The 23,546-nt window shown below is 45.0% G+C and overlaps 2 protein-coding genes across 3 annotated transcripts in view; both read right to left on the reverse strand.

Moving 5' to 3' along the window:
- Window positions 1-11,184, reverse strand: part of PRDM16 (PR/SET domain 16) — a 557,902-nt gene extending 546,718 nt beyond the window's left edge. Inside the window, exon 1 of the mRNA XM_069948442.1 lies at window positions 11,111-11,184. The gene's annotated coding sequence lies outside the window, so the exon portion shown is untranslated. The remainder of the gene's footprint in view (window positions 1-11,110) is intronic.
- Window positions 11,185-11,197: 13 nt separating this feature from the next.
- On the reverse strand, window positions 11,198-12,865 carry ACTRT2 (actin related protein T2). 2 transcript variants are annotated; one of them, XM_069948449.1, is made up of 2 exons: window positions 12,739-12,865; window positions 11,198-12,444 (listed from the first exon to the last, which is right to left on the reverse strand). In XM_069948449.1, the coding sequence occupies exon 2, from the start codon at window positions 12,375-12,377 to the stop codon at window positions 11,253-11,255; it is 1,125 nt and encodes a 374-aa protein (XP_069804550.1). In that variant the 5' UTR covers window positions 12,378-12,444; window positions 12,739-12,865; the 3' UTR covers window positions 11,198-11,252. The 2 variants fall into 2 exon arrangements, with proteins under 2 accessions (XP_069804550.1, XP_069804551.1); XM_069948450.1 differs by having other exon boundaries at window positions 12,795-12,854.
- Between the last annotated feature and the right edge of the window lie 10,681 nt (window positions 12,866-23,546).

Genomic DNA, 23,546 nt, shown 5'->3' on the forward strand with positions numbered 1-23,546 from the left:
GAGAGATGCTCTTTGTAACCACTCTTGACTCAGGCTAAAGGCCCTATTCCACGGAACGATTATCGTCCGTATTCGGCCGATATCTGCCACTACGGACGATAATCGTCCCGTGGAATAGAGTGCAACGATCATCGTTCATGTCGGCTGATCGTTGCAGTCGCTTGTTTTTCAACATGTTGAAAAACAAGCGACTGATATAGCAGCGATTTGCTGCCGTCGCTCCGTTGAATAGGAGCGTCGGCAGCAGATGCTGCTATATCCTATGGGCTGCCCGGACGATCAGCGATCACCCGGGCAGCCCCCCCGTCGCCCCTCCCGCACTCACCCGCTCGCTGCAGCGGCGTTGAATAGAGGCGGCAGCGAGCGGGGAACGAGGAGCAAACGAGCGCTGAGAGCGCTCGTTTGCTCCTCTGCCGACCTGTGTAATTGGCCCTTAAGAGATCCTCATCCTGATCAGAGAACCAGCGCTGTTAACTTGATCTGACAATAAGAAGGTATCTTGCCAGCCATACCCTGAGACATCTTACATTTCTCAAAAAAATCTTAATGAAGGAACCGATTAGGGTGACAAGCCAAGAAATGCAAAAATCGGAGATCTGAGTTAACACTTGGTAAGATAAGTATCGCTCTGGAGGACTTCCATAGAGAAGCTACATGTCAACATTACAAAGAGCACAACTTTTTGGACACACGCTTTTATCAGGGTGCATCAAGCGGGCAAGTAGAACTAATGGACATCTGATAGAAATTTTCACTATATCCCTTTCATACCAATAAGGTAGAATTCCTCAACTGGAAAAATAGGGTCGATAGAAACCCATTTGGAACCTGTTAAAAATGCACATTTTTTTTTTCTTTTCTGGAGAAATCCCAAAATACAAATGAAATCAGCAAAAGAAAAATACAAGCAGTAAATTAATCATTCATAAATACCATCGCTTGTTTAATCCCGACTTCCAAGACTCTGCCAGTTACAAAGGTACAAAGGATGTTTCAAATTTGACCTCAAACCATTGGCTCTATGGTCATGGCGAGTTAGATCAGATTTCCTCGCGCATAAGTTATGTCTCTGCTTCGAAATGCCGAGCACAGAGAATTGGCCGCTTGTGTAGGTATCATTGAAGAAGAAAGGTTTATTGAGGTGACTTCTAGGTTCTGTAGCTGGACAACTGCTTCTTTTTAGTAATGGCCTGTCATGTTCCGCAGGCTCGCCTTTCTCCATGGCCGGTATCCTGCTCCTCCTCCCTGTTCTCCAGCTGCTTTGCCTTCCTCCTCCTCCTCCTGTTTTCCAGTTTCCAACTTCGGTCACCTACCTGGGCCTCTCATGTCCATCCATACACTGGTTGTCTGTTTCTTAAAGAGTAGCACAAGTTTCTTTTTCTAGCCTATGCCTAGTCCTCATTGATTTCTTAAAGGGGTTGTCCGACTTTGCAAATATTTATATATGGCTTAAAAAGTTTAAAGGGAACCTGTCACACCCCCCCCCCCCATGCCGGGGCAGAGCCTTGCCAACCCCCGGTGCAGACCCATATACTTACTGCTTCCACGAAGTCCCGTTCCCAGAGCCCGTCCTGCCGCCGAGATATGCCCATCTGAAGACGAGCGCTTATCAGAGATGAGTAAGGCACCCATAGAGAATGATGGCTCAGTCATTCTCTATGGACGTCGGACTCATCTCTGGGGAGCTCGCGCGGCATCGGATGGGGATATCTCGGCGGCGGGACGGGCTCCAGGACCGAGACTTCGTGGAAGCAGTAAGTATATGGGTCTGCATCGGGGGTTGGCTGGGCTCTGCCCCGGCATGGGGGGGGGGGGGGGGGACAGGTTCTCTTTAAATGCCCGATTCACCCAATGGAGGCCAAAAAGTTTGTCGGTATAAAATACTTTTCCATGTACTGTATAGGGAAAGAACAGCAGCCGGGGCTTTCCTATACAGTGGTAAAACCCGTTATTCTCCAGGCTGATATGAACACGGTGATACCCGATATCTATAGGTTTGTTTTCTATTTCAGTAGAAAAATGTTATTTTTGTGCAGCCGCATTCAAAGAGCCACGAGAATTTTATATCGCCCTTGACATAGCCGTATGAGGACTTGTTTTTCGTGAGATTTGTTGCAATTTTTATTGGTAGCATTTTGGGATACATAAAATTTATTGACTAATTTATGGGGAAAAATCCTCCATAACTTTTTAATGCTTTGTATCATGTGGTCTAAACGATAAGTTATGTTTATTCTACAGGTCATGATGATCGGTGGTCCCAAATATGGACTTTCTTTTTTCTTTTTTTTTTAAACAACTTTTTTTCCCTTAAGGCCTCCATATTCATATTTGGAATGAGTTCTGAACGCGGTTGAAACCACACCCACGTTTCTTAACCAATAGCTGTCCCAGCAGCATCATGCAGGCGCGGTTTTGACATATTAAAAATGGAAATGGGGAAACACAACCATAAGGTGAGGGGAGCAGCTGGTCACGGTGGAAGCAGGGGTACTCTAGGGGCCCAAAGCTTTATTTACCTCTATGAAGGGAATATGGGAGCTCTGGCTACTATAAAGGTATCCTTTATACAATGTAGGCCCATTTAGGGGTAATTTGGAGAAAAAACTCATCAACTGCTGTATGTCCTGCAGGAAGTGGTGTATTTTTTCCAGTCTGACATAGTGCTCTCTGCTGCCATCTCTGTCCATGTCAGGAACTGCCCAGAGCAGGAGAGGTTTTCTATGGGGATTTGCTGCTGCTCTGGACAGTTCCTGACATGGACAGAGGTGGCAGCAGAGAGCACTGATTCACTTTAAAGGGAATGTGTCACCTAGATTTTCTTTTACTGATTAGAATCAGATACTAAAACTTGTTCTTTTATTCTAATCTGTTTCTATTTTCTGACTTTTTTATTTTATTTCCCTTTGTGCATTAAGGGGGTGGCCATGTTGCTTGGCTGTTCTTAACGGCATTTAGTGACATGCTTTACAGACTCATGGACATAGACGACAGTATACAGACTCTGTCCCCTTGGGATGATTGGGAAACATTACTGAGCGCGGTCTGTGACCTGTGAAGAGGTCATTCGACAGGGAGCTGCTGTTGTCTCATCTATCTACTGGTGTCACATGACGCTGCAATGCTGTACAGATTGCTTTACAGCAGCCTCCTCTTATAACCACAGACACAACAGGAAGTCTCAGATTAGTTTTAGCCCCAGTGGTGAGAATGAAAACTGCAAGATCTCAGGATTATTTTATAATATAGAGAATAAAATGGGAAATTAGAAGATAAATGTAACCAGAAATTCTTAAAAAATATGTTAAAGATAAAAACATCTGATGATACATTTCGTTTAAAAGGTGGACATTGACTCCCAGTCTATTGACGTCAGTCGGGCCCTTCCATTAGCAGTGACCATCCCCTGCCTTGCAGGCTGCGCTCACATTGCCTCTGCTGATGGAAAAATACTGTTTGGGAAGTAACAGTTAGCGGCGTGTAATCTGATTTATTTTCGGTTGTTATATCGCCGAGGTCTTTTCAGACTGCTAAACCACTTGTTTTGGTGACTGTGAATTTCATGTGTTTCCAGAGTGTTTCACATAAAGGATCGCTGTAAGTGACTAATTATTATTTGGTCTTTTTAAAGCAGACTTCCCTAATAGAAAGATTACGTGCCATACAAATATAACCCGCTCGCTAAAAAGAAAATATGTTTTACGTGGCGGGAGTTCATTTTAAATCCGATACGTTATTATTAATGTACCATTTAAAATAAAATCAAATATTTCCGCACAATGTTCTGTGTTTTCCATTTAGTCTAAAGGAACATGTAACCCGGCGTCGCTTTCTTTCAAATATAAATATATATATATATAAATCACTTTATAAAATTTTCCTTTAAAATCAAAGATTTTTTGTTATGGAGATTCGGTCAATATTTTCAGCTCCTTTAAAGGTTTTTCGGTCTCCTATAGATGTAATGTTAGGAGGTGTTTGCTGCTTGGTGACATGTTAATGGATCTGTCCAGTTTAGAAATCGATTGAAGCCTAGCCTGTCTGGTCCGATCTCACAGAAGAGATGCTGTAGAGCAAACTGCTGAAAAATCTCCTGCTGGCTAGGATAGAAAGGAGTCGGATCACACAGGATATGGCGGCTTGTTGTGTATGGGGTCGGGTGGGCCCATCCTGATCCAAGTGTTTACAATGGGCATAAGGACTGAAGCATGGAGCAATGGAGGAAGGCGTCTGGTCTGATGGGTCACTTTCCACATCATGTGGACGGCAGGGTGCGTGTGCGTCACTTACCTGGGGAAGAGGGGGGATGCACTACAATGGCGGGGGGATGTTCAGGCCCTTGGGAGTTGAAGTACTCTCTGCTTGGATTACACCTGTGCACGCGGGATCCAGACTGCCTGAACAGCAGAGTAAGAGGAAGCTGAAGCCTCACTCACACTCAGTCTTCCGGCAGCTGGGAGAGGAGATAAGGACGAGCAGCTCGCTTCCACAGGAGGATCTTCACAGTTCTACCGGGAAGAAAGCTGAAAGGTGTCCGATCACGGCCGAGCTGATCAGGTAGCAGTGGGTAAAAATGAGAGGCTTTCTTCCCAGTACAGTATCAGGAGGCCTGACACAGGGCCATTCTATTACCAAATCTTGCTTGTTTACCAGGATACAATTCTTTAACGTTATTAGCTTGTCTTGCAAAACGCTTTTATACCAGGTTACTCATAATTCAACATTCCAATGTGTATTTTTACAGAGGGGAACTATCAGCAGGTTAAAGGGAATCTAACCTACTAATATGTCCCTACTGCACAGGAGACGGTGAAGAGGAAGTTATGTCTCTTACCCTCATCCTCGGCACCCTGCCGGTGTAGTTAGCTTTTTGCTCTACGGTCTGGTGAGACCGTAAGGAGCACTGGGGCACCTGTTAGGAGCATTGCCTGCCCCAATAGCCCCGATATGCCCCCCCGGCCACTATAGGGAAAGGCAGTGCACCTAACTGGTGCCCAGTGCTCCTTTTGGACTCTCCAGATCAAGGAGCAAAAAACTAACTACACCAGAGCATACCTTCCTCCTCAGCGTCTCCGGTGCAATAGGGACATATCAGCAGGTTAGATTTGTCTTACTTGCTGATAGTTCCCCTTTAGCACAGGTGTCAAACCTGCGGCCCTCCAGGTGTTGCAAAACTACAATTCCTATCATGCCTGGACAGACCTTGGCATGATGGGAATTGTAGTTTTGCAACAGCTGGAGGGTGGCGGGTTTGACACCCCTTGCTCCCCAGTATCTACAACCTAGCGTTGTACCTTTGAACTGTAGCCATGGTTTGGTTATACTCTAAGGTGGTTCCTGTCAAGTAAAGTCTTAAGAAAGCAAAACGATCCGCGGAGGATTTGGGTTTCTATAAATGGACTAATCTCTCCAGGTAGTTTTACAGCGTCCCCTTAATCCAACCTCTTTGCCGTCTGTAAGCGTTCGGGAAAAACATGCCGGAATGTAGAAAAATATCACAATCTGCAAGAAACTTTAATTTTGCAACTTACAGATTCCTTAGACCTCAGTGTAAGAGGAATCACACATTAAAGTATAGAGTGTTTCTCACACTATAGAATACCGGCGGCGATCATTTGTCCCTTTTTGCACCGTGAATTGCGGTTAATATTCATTCAGTAATTTTTCCTTAAAACGTGCATTAAAAATGTTCATTTTGGCACTAATTTGTTTTGCTAAGACTTTGTGTCTCAAGAAATATAAAACTCAATTTTATTAAACTTTGGAAAATAATTCCGAACCACAATCGCTACAAAACTGTCAAGATTAATCCGGGCCTGAACTCCGCCGCACAAAGACACCGGCTCTTGAGTTAAGGCCTGTAACGCTCAATGTCTTGTTTGGGAACCAGGAACATTTAGCGTTGCTGAATTCTTTAAACATCCCGACCAGGAAAAATGCTTATTTTGGCAGGTTTGTAAACCGTACAGAGCTCTGCAACCTCAACATGCAGAACCGAGATGTATCCATTTACAAGCTCGCTGAAGGAAGAACAAACCTCACCAGAGTTTCCAGATACACAGAATAAACTGACCTCCCGACCAAGGAAGGTAAAGCTGAAAATGGATGAAAATGAGGGAAAACTCGGCCTTTGTGTCTGACTCTGCATAGCAGCCGCACCGCACTCATGGCGGTCTGTCACATCCACTTATGGAGAACCCGCCCAATGGTTCCCAGGCCGCCCAAAAGTGCAGAGGCCCCATGGGTGCTAGTTGTCTAAATATAGGCAAAAAGTCTTGATTAAAAACACCTACCGTTTTGCGCACACAGCTCTTATGCACATCTATGTGTCTCCATTCTCTTAAAGTGGTTAGCCAAGCTTCGGAAAACATGGCCCCTCTCTACCAGACTTGTCCTCGGGGTGGGTGTGGGGGTGTTTTGCAGCTCAGTTTGGTTTAAAGTGACTCGTGACTGGCGCTGTTGGACTCTTTACTTGATGGTATGTCAAAGAGACATGTCAAAAGTTTTGGTCGGTTCGGGTCTGAGTGTTTAGACCATGACCGATCATGAGAGGCTGATCATATCTCTTTTCACTGACACAGAGCAGAGAGGGGACCCAGAGCGATCAAAACTTCTTACATTTCTCTCTGACTTACGTTTTTTTATAACGACTGTGACACTTAAAGGGGTACTCCTGTTTCAAATTAACTGGTTTCAGAAATTTACTTTCTTTTGAATCAACTAGTCCCAGCAAGTGCCAGAGATTTGTAATTTACTTCTATTCAAATTTTTTCCCAGTCTTCCAGTACTTATCAGCTGCTGTATGTCCTACAGGAAGTGGTGTATTCTTTCCAGTCTGACACAGTGCTCTCTGCTGCCACCTCTGTCCATGTCAAGAACTGTCCAGAGCAGCAGCAAATCCCCATAGAAAACCTCTCCTGCTCTGGACAGTTCCTGACATGGACAGAGGTGGCAGCAGAGAGCACTGTGTAAGACTGGAGAGAATACACCACTTCCTGTAGGACATATAGTAGCTGATAAGTATGGGAAGACTGGGGATTTTTAAATAGAAAGTAAATTACAAATCTATATAACTTTCTGAAAACCAGTTATTTTGAAAGAAAGAAAGAAGATTTTTTTTCGCTGGAGTGCCCCTTTAACAAGCAACATCAGCTCATCATAGTGATTCTCTCAGGTATGTTTCCTATTGCACGGATCACTATAGTCACATGCAGACATTGTAGTTGGCACTATATGCAAATCATAATCATTAATCTCTAATGACACCTTTAATTTTTACATAAAGTACTTGTACACTGTAAAAAAGCATTTGTGAAATAAGATTAAAAAACAAGAAAAAAAAAATTCCCTTTACATTGTTTACATGTTGGTAAAATATATACTGTTTCTGTTACGTTTTACTATTTAAAATTCCTAAATTTTTTAATTTTTCTTCTTCCTATGTAGTTGTGTGCGAGCGCAGTATTTGTGCTGTGATCTGTAACTTTTATTGGCACCAATTTGGGGAAGAACAGACTTTTCGTAAAAGAACAGGCGTTTTATAATAAATGCCAGAACTGAGTTTGGTCACATCACGTCCCAGAATTTATAAAAAAAATTATTTTTTATAAAATGCGATCATACACAGTTCTGGCATTTATTATGATTTATTTTTTCATCCATGCACAGGATCGCTAGTATTATATTTTAATAGATTGGACAGTTCCGTAACCCATAGGTTTCTTTATTTTTTTTAATTACATTATTTGATAAATAGGATAAGGAGGAGCGTCATGACGATCTTTGCGGAATAAAACTAGTTGAGGCGCTATGTGATTTATGTTCTACATTTTTCAAACTATCACTTCACCAAGAGCTGAATTTACTTTTCATACAAGTTAAAGGGAATGTGTCATCAGAAAACATATTTTTTGTGACATTTTTCCTGATTTTCCATTTCTAGCTATATTATAAAATAATCCTAATATCTTGCAGTTTCCATTCTCACCACTGGGGCTAAAACTAAGCTGAGACTTCCTGTCGTGTCTGTGGTGATAAGAGGAGGCTGCAGTAAAGTGATCTGTACAGCATTGCAGCGTCATGTGACACCATCTCAAGGGGAAAGGGTCTGTCTATTATTGTCTATGTCCATGAGTCTTGCTGTAAATTGTGTCACTAAATGCCGTTAAAGCGACTTTGTTACCTACAATCATTATGAATGCCACTGGAACATTTTCTACATGCTGAACACTGCACAAGTGGTTAACGATTCAGCCCATGTTCAGTATTCACACAGCTGATGAATAGGAGACAATCTGCCTGGAGCATTCCAAATAATGAAGAGGGTGGGGAGGAGGGATAAAGGGGTGGTGGAAAGTTAGGGCACAGATACTCCCGTTTGGCACGGGCTGCAAGTTTAAAAGTTTTTTTTTAGGACAATAACTGCATCACCTGCTGAACGGACCCCAGGACAGATCTTGGATTAAAAGCAGCTATCCGAAGGTAACAAGTGGTTTGGGGGGGTCAGATTGTGGGTACAGAGTCACTTTAAGAACAGCCCAGGCACAATGTTTTAGTATTCTGACTCAGCCAAAGAAAATTTAGGTGACACATTTCCTTTATTAGTCTGCAGCTACTTCAAGGTTAGATTTATCTGTCTCATTTAGGGCATATGTGACTTCACACAGTGGTAATAGGTACAGGTGCCAGTGCGGTTTTAATCCACATCTCCTATACGCATTACAAAATGGGGAGCAAAGACAATTTACGTTTTATTGGTATGGTGATTCGGGTGAGATTATTGCAGCATAGGATGGCTGCAGATCATTGGCTTACTTCTCAGGGGTGTAAAGGTGCCCCCTTTGCCCACAACAGTTCAGTAGCGGTTAAATGAAATAAAACAAATTCAATAAAAACATTTCCTAAAAGATGCCGCCACCTCAACAGCGCCGCCCTAGGCCCATGGATGTCTAGTTGTAAATACAGCCCTGGTCTGGAGTACAGGGCATTTGGCTGACAGCATTAGAAGTAATAGTAGAAAACACTCAGCTGTAAGAAGGATATAAAGTCTACACAGGCCAGTCACTCTATGAATCTGATCTAGGGATGGACCGAAACTGCTGAGGTTCGGGTTCGTATGAACCCAAACGCTCGGCATCAGATTCCCGCTGTCTGGCCGCTCCGTGCAGCAGGTGGATACAGTGGGGGGACCGCCTGGAAAACTGGGATACAGCCTATGGCTATGGCTGTATCCCAGTTTTTCAGGCGGTCCTCCCGCTGTATCCACCCTCTCCACGGAGCGGCCAGACAGCGGGAATCATTGCCGAGCGTTCGGGTTCGTACAAAGCTGAACCGAACTTGGTTCGGACCATCCCTAATCTGATCCAATCTGTTCATCGACTGAACTTCAAGGTGAAGAAACCTTCCTCCCTCCCCCACCGCACCTCTGTAATGGATCCCCGCTTCCCTGTGTGCCACACTGCCAGGTTTATGGTTGGCACTACACATAATCTGTCAGCCAATCAGGGGCAACAGCAGTGCCCCGACTGGCACTGATTGATGGGCAATGTCTTGAGACGGCTACAAACCAGGAAGTGAGGCACCATCACAAAGGCACAGCGGGGGAGTGAGGCACCATCACAGAGGCACAGAGGGGGAGTGAGACACGATCACAGAGGCACAGAGGGGGAGTGAGGCACCAACACAGAGGCACAGCAGTAGAGTGAGACACGATCACAGAGGCACAGCAGGGGAGTCATGCACCATCACAGAGGCACAGCAGGGGAGTGAGGTACCATCACAGAGGCACAGCAGGGGAGTGAGGCACCATCACAGAGGCACAGCGGGGGAGTGAGGCACCATCACAGAGGCACAGAGGGGGAGTGAGGTGCCATCAAAGAGGCACAGAGGGGGGTGGGGGGGTGGAGAGGCACCATCACAGAGGCACAGCGCAAGAGTGAGGCACCATCACAGAGGCACAGCAGGGGAGTGAGGCACCATCACAGAGGCACCGCAGGGGAGTGAGGCGCCATCACAGAGGCACAGAGGGGGGTGGGGGGGGGGTGGAGAGACACCATCACAGAGGCACAGCAGGGGAGTGAGGCACCATCACAGAGGCACAGCAGGGGAGTGAGACACCATCACAGAGGCACCGCGGGGGAGTGAGGCGCCATCACAGAGGCACAGAGGGGGGTGATGGGGTGGAGACACCATCACAGAGGCACAGCGCGAGAGTGAGGCACCATCACAGAGGCCGAGCAGGGGAGTGAGGCACCATCACAGAGGCACCGCGGGGAAGTGAGGAGCCATCACAGAGGCCCAGAGGGGGATGGGGGGGGGGTGGAGAGGCACCATCACGGGCACAGCGCGAGAGTGAGGCACCATCACAGAAGCACAGCAGGGGAGTGAGGCACCATCACAGAGGCAAAGTGGGGGAGTGAGGCACCAACACAGAGGCACAGCAGGGGAGTCATGCACCATCACAGAGGCACAGCAGGGGAGTAAGGCTCCATCACAGAGGCACAGCAGGGGAGTGAGGCACCATTACAGAGGCACAGCGGGACAGTGAGGCGCCATCAAAGAGGCACAGCAGGGGAGTGAGGCACCATTACAGAGGCACAGCAGGGGAGTGAGGCACTATCACAGAGGCGCAATGAGGAAGTGTGGCCCCATCACAGAGGTAGAGTGAGGGAGTGAGGAAGGTATGGTTTCCCCACCATACCTGTCTGAGCGCAATTTTTGAAAACAACATTGTATCTAGAAATACCCTTTTAAATGTATAATTTATCCACAGGATAGAGAATGACTAGCTGATTGGTGGGGGTCCAACTGTGAGGACCCCCACTGATTACTTAGACAGGGGGCCCATGAATAGATAAGTGATTGAGAATGCATGCTGCCATACTATTCACTCTCTATGAGACTGATGGAGATGGCTGGGTGTTGTATCTGGCCAATCCCATAGGGAGTGAATGGAGGAACCACGATTATCCCGGCAGTCGGACCCCCACCCAACAGTTAACCCCTTTAAGGCTAATCTGACACAAGTTACTATAGTATAAATGGAAGTTAAACATACACTACATTCCCTAATACTATGCAAAAAACATACAATGCAACATGGAAGACTTACTGATATCGCCCCAGAGGAAGAAACGTGGGGAAACTGTGGCACATGGATGAAGGGCTTATCTATTGAAACCACCAAAAGGCAAGACGCTTAGATGGTGTCTGGTTTTTATTTCATGTCAGAAGGTCACAGTAGGGTCACAGAGTCAGGCACTTTTCTGATGTACAATGGCTGAACCATATTCTTTATAATCCACGGCCGTAATCCACTTGTCTTTAAAGGACTCTAAGCTGGTCAGGATTACCCCTCCGATCCATGCTGAAATTTTCCGGTCATTTGGGGCAATAACTTTCACCTTGACGGTCGCTGGCACCAGGGCTGTGATTTCACGGTGAACTCTGTCCTCAAAACCGGGGAAGAGGGTAGAACCACCGGACAGTAGGATGTTCTCGAACAGTGGCTTTCGGATGTCCATGTTGCAGCTTTGAATGCTCCTATAGATCATATTGTGCACCCCCGGAGCCTCCTGCCCATTGTTAGATGGTGAAAAGAGAGTCTCTGGGGCCCGGAACCTCTGGTCGCCAACAGTGACCACCTTCCCATCAGGTAGAGTATACTGGGTTAGAAAGTCATTGGGATCTCTTTCCATTTCCTTCTTTGCCTCTAACGCCACATAGCAGAGCTTTTCCTTCATGTCTCGGGCAGTCTCTTTCTCCGAACTGCTGACAAAGGAAAGTCCTGTCTCTGTAAGAAGTCTAACGAAGTAATCCGTGACTTCCCGCCCGGCAATGTTAAGGCGTTTCCCAGCATGGGGCTGATGGAAACCTTCAAAAATGGGGTACGCAGTGGTGACACCATCCCCAACGTCCATGACCAGGCCTGATGTGCGACCACTGGCGTAGAGAGACAGGGTAGCTTGTAACTCCACGTACATGGCCGGGACATTGAAGCTCTCAAACATCACTTCCGCCATGGTCTCACGGTTGTTGGTTGGGTTGAGAGGAGGTTCGGATAACAGGACTGGCATTTCACTGGATTGGATATGCAGCTCGCAGTTATACATGTGCTGCCAGATTTTCTCCATGTCCGGCCAGGAGGTCACGATGCCATGCTTGATGGGGTGGGTCAACTTCAAGATCCCTCTTAGAGCCTGAGCTTCTTCGCCGACATAGTACTGTTTTCTGTTGGCGCCAAACAAGCTGTGTTCCGACCTCACGCGACCAATGACCGAGCTGATGACCGCTCTCGGGACTGTATCGTTGGATAGTCCAGCTTTGAACAGGCCTGATCCATTGTCAAAGATGACGGCTGGTAAATCTGGATCAAACATTTCCACAGCTTAAGTGAGACACCAGCATACCTCCAGCACCTATCTGTGATGTCACAATAGTCAGCTCCTTAAAGGGACAGAAAACAGAATTAGCATGTTATAACGGAGCAGCAGCGGATATTGGTCACTGGCGATAATTTCAGAACTACATCTCCCAGCATGCCCTGATATTGGAGGCTTATAGACAAATGCAGTAATCTCTATCCCGTGACTATTAAGCTGTCGGAGGACTACATCTCCCAGCAAGCTATCGCTTGTCTCTCAGTTGCCATTAACTAGTGGGTAAGCTGGGTGACAGTCCATCTTTCCTAGAGGTGACACATCCCCGACTCTCATAACATGATATAACTAGGCCACTTACCTTTCAGGACTATAAGAAAGCTGGATGACAATCCCCGGATGTGATGTAATACTGACCTAACCTCACTTGGCCTTCTGACAAACAGAGGGAGATTCAAGACACTGTTGTCATAGCAACCAATCCCAGCTCCTATAACAACCAATCACAGCTCAGCTTTCATTTCACATATTGCTCTGGTAAAATGAAAGCGGAGCACTGATTGGTTGCTATGGGAGCTGTGATTGGTTGCTATGGACAATAGAGAGAGACTCTCACTATAAGACAGCACGATGCATCTCTCTCATGAGGTGTAAATAGCAAAATAGATAAATTTTAAAGGGGTAAACCCATGAAAACTATTTGTCATTTTATCAAGTGTCTAATAGGCAAACTATCCTTGTTGCCCATAGCAACCAATCACAGCTCTGCAGTCATTTCTGGTAAAAGGAAAGCTGCACTCTGATTGGTTGCTATGGGCAGTAACAGTAATTTTTTTTTTGCTCCGTCGATAAACTTGTAAAAAAAATTTTTAAAGGGTTAAAGGGATGAAACGTATACAATACACTTCACAATGCCTGAGAGAAGAGTAACGTGTCAGACTCCACCCTCTAAGGCCCTATGCTGTGCATAGATACACAATGTTTTACTATTGTCCGGAGTGTTCCTTTAACCCTTCGAGGACCAGCCCCAAAATGACCCAGTGGACCGCGCAAATTTTCATTTTTGTGTATTCGTTTTTTCCTCCTCCCCTTCTAAGAGCTCTAGCACTTTCTATCTACAGCGCCATGTTAGGGCTTGTTTTTTTTAAAGGTATAGTTGTACTATGTAATGGCGTCTTTCATTTTACCATAACATGTATGATGGAATCCCAAATATATTATTTATGAAGATATAAATAGGTGAAATCGTAAAAAAGAATGCAATATGGTAACGTTTGGGGGGTTCCTGTGTCTATGTAATGCACTATATGGTAACAGCGACATGATACCATTACTCTATAGGTCAGTCCGAACACAACCATATGCAGGTTACACAGATTCTCTAATGTTATATATATTTTTTTTATGAAATCCTTTTTTTTGCAATTAATTATTAATAAAATGGGCCTATTGTGACGCTTATTACGGTTTTATTTTTTCATCTATGGGGCTGTATGGGGTGTCATTTTTTCCGCCATGATCTCTAGTTTTTTTACTAATACCATATTTGTGAAGATCGGACCGTTTGATCACTTTTTAATACATTTTTTTTAAATATAATGTAACAAAAATCGGTAATGCTAGCGCTTTTTTCACTCTTTTCGTTTACGCCGTTCGCCCAGGGTCGTCTGGACACAGACTTCCAGGGCGTACCGGTTGTCCAGCGAAAATCTTTTTCTTTCAAATCAACTAGTGTCAGAAAGCTATATAGATTTGTAATTTACTTCTATCAAAAATTCTCAAGTCTTCCCATACTTATTAGCTGCTGTATGTCCTGCAGGAAATGTTGTTTTCTCTCCAGTCTGACACAGTGCTCTCTGCTGACATCTCTGGCCGAGACAGGAACTGTCCAGAACAGGAGAGGTTTTCTATGGGGTTTCAGAGAAAACTGAGACACAGATCCTGTCTCGGGCAGGTGTCAGGGCATGCTGGGTATTGTAGTTCTGATACCACTGTTGTAGAGGGAAAGCGCCATTGCATACTGCACCTATATAATAATATAAGCATAGGATTTCCCTGAAAAGAGTCATTGTAAGAGTTTCCTCCAGTTTCCGGTGTCATAATGATATAGTGAAATCCCTATAAAACAGGTTTCCTTATAGATCCCACCTCCAGTGCTGACAATGCTCGGTCGCCCTCCAAGCCTCAGATATGTTTGTGGTGATTGGCAACACTCCGATGGTTTTTATGTTGTTTTTTTTTTCCTGGGAAATGTAGAAAATTTCTGACACTGTTTCCAATTATATGAACAAGAACGCGGGCAACTGGCTTATATATCACAATATGAGGCTGATCTCTAAAGTGACAGCACAATGGAGGGGCTGCTCGGGCAAAGAAAGGACGGCAACGTCATCATCAATAATCGTCTCACGCCTCTCCTCTGACTAAGCAGAAATGGGCCCAACTGGATGTTGGTTTATAGCAGTGATGGGGAAACTGGCTGAGGCCCTCCAGCTGTTGTAAAACTACAATTCCCATCATGCTCAGGCAGATAAAGCTTTGTCTTTCCAGGCATGATGGGAATTGTAGTTTTTCAACAGCTGGGGGGAGGTGGGGGAAGGTTCCCCATCTTTGGTTAAAAAGGTTGCCTCATAAAGATTGCTTATTACCTAAAGACACTTGCCCGCCAAGCAAATTCATTTACTGGAACTCCTGATCTTCAGCAGCAGATCTGCCTCCTAGGACCCCTGGGGTTCAGCAGCAGATCTATCTAATGGAACACCTGAAATTCAGTAGTCGATCCACCTCCTAGGATCCCTTGTTTTGGCAAAATTCACATTGGACCTCCTGGCATTCAGAGTGGATCCATTTCCAGAAATCCCTACCACCTGATCCCCCACCCCCTGGAACTTCTACCACCTGTAACCCTTACCACCTGTATCTCCTATCACCTGTAACCCCTACCACCTGAACACCACCACCTAACCCCTACTAGCTGGAACCCCATCACATGTAGCTCTTACCACCTGGAACCTCCACCACCTAATTCCTACCACCTGGAACCTCCGCCACCTGATCCCTACTACCTGGAACCCCATCACATGTAACATTTACCACCAGGAACCCCTACCACCTGGAACCGCCACCATGTAATTCCTACCACCTGGAACCCTTACCACCTGTATCTCCTACCACCTGTAACCCCTACCACCTGAACACCACCACCTAACCCCTACTACCTGGAACCCCATCACATGTAACATTTACCACCAGGAACCCCTACCACCTGGAACCGCCACCATGTAATTCCTACCACCTGGAGCCTTCGCCATCTGATCCCTCACCACCTTGGGACAGTTCTTTGCGTTTCCCATAATTACTTAGGAGTCACTTTGTTTTCATCTCTAGTGGGAATCTGACCTTTATATATGACAGCATGTCAAGTGCAAGTGGTATAAGAAATAGAAAGGGCAGGGGCGTCACTAACACGAGAAACTTGTGGTGCAAACTCCTGATATCCCAGATCTCTAGGTGACCTCTACCTTCAACTGCATTTGCCTCCTCCAGAGAGGTTTTTAATCACGCTTGTCCTGTATCCTGTCTAGGCTGAACTTAGTAGCCTTAATACCAAGCTTATCCCAGACTTTATTTTAAGGCTCTTCAGCTGTCAGGAAGTTGCTGGGAGTTGTAGTTTTGCCACAGGTTGAGTGGCACTGATGTAAGTTGTTTCTATCTACATCAGGGATGGGCAGCCAGGCATGATGGAAGTTGTAGTTTTGCACCAGCTGTAGGGGCACCGGTTCCCAATCTCTGATCTACATTAAAGGGGTACTACAACAAAAATCTTTTTGATCTTTTCAAATCAACTGATTTCAAAAAGTTTCAAAGATTTGTAATTTAATTATATTTAAAAATTTTAAATCTTCCAGTACTTATCAGCTGATGGATGTCCTGCAGGAAGTGGTGTATTCTCTCCAGTCTGACACAGTGCTCTCTGCTGCCACCTCTGTCCATGTCAGGAACTGTCCAGAGCAGCAGCAAATCCCCATAGAAAACCTCTCCTGCTCTGGACAGTTCCTGACATGGACAGAGGTGGCAGCAGAGAGCACTGTGTCAGACTGGAAAGAATACACCACTTCCAGCAGGATATACAGCAGCTGATAAGTACTGGTGATTTTGAAATAGGAGTCAATTACAAATCTATATAACTTTCTGAAACGAGTTAATTTAAAAGAAAAAGATTTTTACCCCTTTAATGTGATATTTTTTACCCGTCTTTGATTGATATTTATTTTTGTTACTATTAACTACAGTAAATATTTACCCATTGATGACTTTTTTTCTAGAATGAGAAATCGATTTATCCAGATTTTTTTTCACCCCTTTGACTCCTCGGCTATGTTACATTTTGCAGGTAATGAAAGGCGGTTGTGTAAGACTATAAATTGCCTGGTAAATTCTGGAAATCCCTTTCAGTCTTTTTTACAGTATCCATTTTTTGGCTGGCATACAGGCCTCTGGTTTGTGTCAGTGAGCTCCACCAGAACAGAGCTTCGATTAATAGCCCACGCCACAAAGCTGGTTTTGGGGACTTTTCCTCTTTTATTGAAGGAGTCTGCGAAATTCTCCCAAATAAACTTAGTGGAAGGCAACAATGGAGCCGCAGCTGTTTGTTTACCGGGCATTGTGGCACCAAAAAAAAAATTCTTCAAGTGGATATGCACTTGTTTCACACACATGTAGTAGAGTTGAGTTTGTCATGTAGCAGTTTTTATGCTGCAATATGATACCTCACTGTATTAATTCCATGGCAGACAATCATGGTAAGTCAGGTACGGGAGGAGGCCACGCCCGAGGACTGCCTAGACAACAGGCACTTTCGCCAGTGGTCGCTCTCTAACGGAGACACAATCATCCCGACAATGAATGGAATGGTAATAGCACCAGAGCTGCCACTGTGCCCTGCATTCCATTTATTCTCTATGGGGGTCTCCAAGTGTTTCGAAGTTCTGAACTCAACATTCAAGGTCCCCATTGAGGTTCAATGGAGCATTGGCCAAGGTGGCCCCACAGGCACGCTGAGTGCTATATACATTGCAGGGGAGACTGTCTACCTGTTCTTGGGATCAATGGGAGTACCAGCGGTTGGACCCCCAGTGATCTGCTCATTATCTCCTGTCCTGTCGATAGGGGATAACAAGTTGACATGGGAATACCCACATTGCAAAATCTGTAACAGGGTCCCCAACTTTGATGCTTCATTTATAGTACTGGTCTCTTGACCTTATGAGCCCCCTCAGGATCCTGGGCATGAGCCCAACTGCACCCCTAAGGCCCTATTACACGGGCCGACAGTGAGGAGCAAACATTTGCTCCTCGTTCCCCGCTCCCTGCCGACGCTATTCCACGCGGCAGCAGCAAGCGGGTGAGTCCGGGGGGAGCGGTGGGGGGGCGGCCTGGGGGATTACTGATCGTCCGGGCAGCCCACAGGATATAGCGGCGGTCTGCTGCTGCTGCTACTGTTCCATGGAGTGACGCCAGCAGATCGTTGCTATATAAGTTGTTTGTCTTTCAACATGTTAAAAGACAAACGACTTCAACGATCAGCCAACATGAACAATGTCGGCTGATCGTTGCCTCCTATTCCACGGGACGATTGAAAACGGACGATAATCGTTCTGTGGAATAGGGCCTTCAGTCCATAGTTGCACCCCTGCTTTTGGTCTTCTGTGGATAGATACCTGGCGTTGGTATTTCCCTGGTCATATCATCAGACTCGTCACTGGATATTGACTGAAGGGGCCACCTAATATGGTGGTTTTGGTCGTCTCCGTACAGGAGCCATCCCTTTTCTAGGCCCTACCCTGGAGGGATATCTGGCCAGTCCCATTTTTTGAGACTCGTAACCGAGGCTCCGCCGACCTTTTTGCATATTGTCCTTTTTGCATATTGCGCCAAACCTATGTGATATAAGATGTTAAAGAGCACTGGTTGACCCAGGAGAGGTTTCTCCAACGCTCATGGGTGGTCAGGTGATTCCAGTCTCTAATGCTTGCCTCCTTTGTCAGCCCCCCCCCCCCCCCCCAGAGCTAGTAAAGATTCCACCCAACCCCTTCCACTAATCCATGATTTATTTCCCTTCCGCAAGATCTACAATGTAGTAGAAGTTTAGTTGACTTTACTTAGGCCCGGCCATAAATATAAGAAACTATCTCCGAGAGAGTGTCTGAATCTTCGGAGGTGGAAAAGTAGAGCGAGATGAAATGAGCATGACATGAAGGTCGGACTCTGTTTCTGAAGGTGATTTGTTGTCGGGCTTTCCATGCAAACAGTATTACAGATTTTTCTGGAACGAGGTTGTAAATGTTTCAGGGAATCTTAGCGTTTGAGGACATTTTTTATAGACTCGCGCGATCCAAACAGCAACTGGACTGTGAGCAATGAATACACAAATGAAAGAGAAATATATGGATGTTAAACAGAGCCGATGTAATAAGAGGTTTTAACTAGCCGGGTTATGACTGCAACACGTAAAAAAGCCAAGATTATTGAAGGGCTCAAAAATTTCCTCACCGCGTCCAAGATGATGGAAATAGTTGCAGTTTTCTTTTTCTACTATATTTGCTCAAACACTATTAGAGTAGTTATTAAACGTTGGAGAAGGCCGGGGCGGACGTTCACGGCTCCCTTGTCTTCTGCAAAGGGTGAAATTGGGTTTTACAGTAAAAGTCAGGTGTTAGTGCAGAGAATTTTTGGAAGGGACTTTGAAGAATTTTGGCAGCAAAATTTTTAATTTTGAGGAATCTTTAGGGTTGACCCAAATGGATGAATTTACTGCGGTGTTTGAGAATCGATGAGCCCTCTCGTGTAATAGTCAAGGACGGGAATCTCATCCATTTTGGCAAAGACCCTTTGTGGTGGGGTGCGGAGAGTGTATGATCGGAAGAGTTAGCAATAGAACTCATAGCATCGCCTTAGGGACTACTTTGGGCCAATCTCCCCCAAGATCAATGGGCCTGTGGATTGCGCTCGAGGGGTGGAAGCCCAATGTTTAACTACTTGTGGAAAGGTAGGATTGAGCACTGAAAAACGTAAAGGGGTACTCCAGCGAAAATCTTTTTCTTTCAAACCAACTGATGTCAGTAGATTTGTAATTTTCTTCTATTAAAAAATCTCAGGTCTTCCTATACTTATCAGCTGTTGTATGTACTGCAGGAAATGTTGTTTTATTTTCAGTCTGACACAGTGCTCTCTGCTGACATCTCTGGCCGAGACAGGAACTGTCCAGAGCAGGAGAGGTTTCTATAGGGATAGACAGAGTTCCTGTCTCGGCCACAGATGTCAGCAGAGAGAACTGTGTCAGACTGAAAATAAAACAACATTTCCTGTAGGACCTACAGCAGCTGATAAGTATGGGAAGACTTGAAATTTTTTTAGTAGAAGTAAATTACAAATCTATATAACTTTCTGATATCAGTTGATTTGAAAAAATTTTTTTTTCGCTGGACAACCCCTTTAATTTGCCTTTCATGGGCCCCATAGGAATAATTGGATTAAAGTCGGATTGGTCCAGTAGAGGAGAGCAGAGGATAACCTGATGGGCCCAGGCTCCGACTCGACAATAATACAATGTTGGTCTTAAAGGGGTACACTGGAGAAAAAATGTTTCCAAAACAATTGATGTCAGCAAGTTATACACATTTGTAAATTACTGGACCGTCTTCCACTACTTATCAGCTTCTGTATGTCCTGCAAGAAGTGGTGTATTCTCTCCAGTGTGACACGGTGCTCTCTGCTGCCACCTCTGTCCATGTCAGGATCTGTCCAGAGCAGGAGAGGTTTTCTATGGGGATTTGCTGCTACTTTGGACAGTTCCTGACATGGACAGAGGTGGCAGCAGAGAGCACTGTGTCAGACTGGAAAGAATACACCACTTCCTGCAGCACATACAGTAGCTGATGGGTACTGGAAGACTTGAGATTTTTAAATAGAAGTAAATTACAGATCTATATAACTTTCTGAAACCAGTTGATTTGAAAGAAAAAAGATTTTCTCCGGAGTACCCTTGTAAAGGAATTCCAGTACAATATTTACCCCCCCAGGATTATGTAGAAGCCCCCTATATTGTGTTATGGGGGAACAGACCCTCCTTAATGAACACAAATAGAGTAATTCCCTGGAAGCGGCGGCCATTCCTTACTGCTCTGTTGTAAAACATCAGACCTGTTCTTTTTGCTCCCATCCATCACAATGGTGGTATAAAGGATGACAGATTGGCCTTCATTTCCTCGGAGTAAGATGTGGTGACACCGTCGTACACTGCGCTTTTTTCCTCTCTTTTTCGCTCTTCGGCCATCTCCATATAAATCTATATTCTCTTGCTGACATCTTTCCCCTGAATGCTGTTGGGCAGCGGCAGACTGGAGCTTGATTTGCCGGTCGGTGCGTCGTGTCGTTTTTACATTTTACATCTATGATAGCATATAGCGTGACAGGATGATTGATGTCGCCTTCTGAGCGGTTTAAGCTCCGTCTTTATAATTTATCAAGGCTCTGAAGGAAAACAAGTTTCCAGGACTTTTTCTACTCCAAGTGTCTCTCCGCCTTGGTGATATCCATCATCCGAGGACAACTCCGTCCACATCATTCTTTTAAGAATATTTACCATTATGGATGTTGAAAGATTCTGTGAAACATTGATCCTTAAAGGGGTAGTTACATTTTTTTTTCTTTTAAATCAACTGGTCCCAGCAAGTGCCAGAGACTTGTAATTTACTTTTTTTTTTTTTTTAAACTCGTCTTCCAGTACTTATCAGCTGCTGTCCTGCATGAAGTGAAGTATTCTCTCCAGTCTGACACAGTGCTCTCTGCTGCCACCTCTGTCCATGTCAGGAACTGTCCAGAGGAGCGGCAAATACCCATGGAAAACGTCCCCTGCTCTAGAAAGTTCCTGACATGGACAGAGGTGGCGGCAGAGAGCACTGTGTCGGAGTGAAAAGAAAGCAGGATATACAGCAGCTGATAGGTACAGGAAAAGTTGAGATTTTTCAATAGAAGTGTATTGGTAAAGCTGTGTTTTCTATCAGGACACCCATATGGGAGGAAAGCATGGCATCTATTTTATGCATCAGTAAAGGAACATGCTTGCTCCTGCTCCAGTCAACCCTATGGATCTTATAGGAGCAGCTGAGCATGCTCCCTCACTTCTATTGATCTGAAGGTCCCAGCAGATGAACTCAATCTAACATACATCACTTACTCCATGGATAAGTAATAATAATAGGTTGAGATGACCAAACTTTTCAAACTTTGGTTTAACAGGTTTGCTGAATGTTCTTGTTCCAATGTTGTTGTAGGAAATAAAAAATAACAATAGAGAAAAGAAAACATGCTGTCATAAGTAAATATACACAAAACAAGCTGAAGGGGTAGAAAGCAATAGCCGCAATCCCCATGAATGTCGATTGCTTTTTCCCCCGCCTGCTTGTTTTGTGTATATTTACTTATGACAGCATGCTTTTGTTTGTATGTTGCTGTTTTTCATTTACAACAACAACAATGGAATGAAAGCATGCTGACATAAGTAAATAAACACGAAACAAGCTGGCGGGGGACACCGGAGACCTTTTTAGTGCTGTCAGATTAGCGTTTTTTTTAAATGTGCCATCTTTATGAACTGGCTATGAACTTTGCAGAAAATTCCTTCCTTAGTAATAAATGTTTTATTGCCTGGATCACTCTTTTTAAAGCCCTTCTTCTCTCGTGGCTACAAGGAGCCATCTTATAGAGTCGACTATTACAAAGAGTCACTGCCAATATGGTGGTAAAGGACAAGTCTGGCCATTTAACCTTTTTGTCAAAATGCAGGGGCATGGGGGGGGGGGGGGGGGGGGGGGGGAACATAAAAAAAGCTATCCAGACTCGCCTCTCCCCATACCTCTCCAGTGTCTGATTGCTTCGGGATCCTACCAGAGCCAACATCATGACCTGGCTGATGGACTGGCTGCTTAGCCAATCAGTGACTGGAGTTGGACACCGTTTTAGTTGCTGATTGACTGAGCGGGCTGTCCATCAGCCAGGACAGGCATTCTCCCCCGAATTGTGATGTCACCACAACTCAGGGAAAATACCTTCTGGCAGGGGGTCTTGGAGCCAGTCATGTGGTGGATTGTGGGCATTGGAAGAATTAAGTAAGGATTGGTTCTTATGTTCGCCCATGCCCCTGACACCTGTCTCATTTTAGCCAGGGCTGCACACCTCCTTTAATTCTTTACTTGCCAATGGATTCTCCTTGGTACTATCAAAAGTTTTTCAAGACCTACTCAATGAAAAGAAGAATCCAAGGTGGACAACTCTATGAGCAAGAATGACCATGGCCGTCCAGCCGGACCTCTTCCCAACAGTCCATGAACCTATATACTCCCAACCTATACATTGTCCTCATGTAAATCCTATACCTTGTAAAGCCTGTGGCTTGGTTTGGATGTCTGCTCGGGTTCTGAGTCGTAAGTTACAATAATTTGTTCTCCAAGTCTATTTAGAAAGTTCCTTTGGCTGTCTGTACAGAAACGCATCACGAGAGACCAATTAATCTTCTCTTCTGGGCTTCTAAAACATTGTGCATCAGCCGAGCCCTCCACATTTATGTCTTCACAATTGCGAGACAGGTAAATATTTTCTCAGCTGGATTTCCGATGACATACTCCCGAGTTCACGCTCCAGAAAAGAGATAGGACCAGGTTGGGCCCGGCTGCTGTGAATGTCTCTACGGATGTCAGTCTGGGATTTTTTATTTTTTTTGTGTTGATGTCATATTAGATTGTGCTGTCAAGTGTGGGTGGGACCGTATTGCCCTTTCTCTGTGAGTTCTTGAAGGGTTAATAGCCGACAAATTACAGTTCACTTTTCTTTCTTAGGAAAATAAAGTTAAAATAGAGAATTTTTAGTTGCCAAGTATAGAAATCCCATAGTGTGGTGCTCCATAGATGACAGCTACAAGGAGCATCTCCCTTCCTGGAGGACCAGGCTTGTCCATCTACTACATACTGTAGATAGCCAGTGGTCACTGTGTAATGCTCCCACGTGGTGGCCATTCAACTGAATGGGACAGGTCCTGTCTATTGTGTCCTTCCTGTAAGGAATATCCTTACTGCTAACTGCTATTAAAAAAGCTCAGGCAAGATGGGTTTC

The sequence above is a fragment of the Dendropsophus ebraccatus genome, chromosome 12, assembly GCF_027789765.1.
Source record: "Dendropsophus ebraccatus isolate aDenEbr1 chromosome 12, aDenEbr1.pat, whole genome shotgun sequence".
In the NCBI taxonomy this organism is placed as follows: domain Eukaryota; kingdom Metazoa; phylum Chordata; class Amphibia; order Anura; family Hylidae; genus Dendropsophus; species Dendropsophus ebraccatus.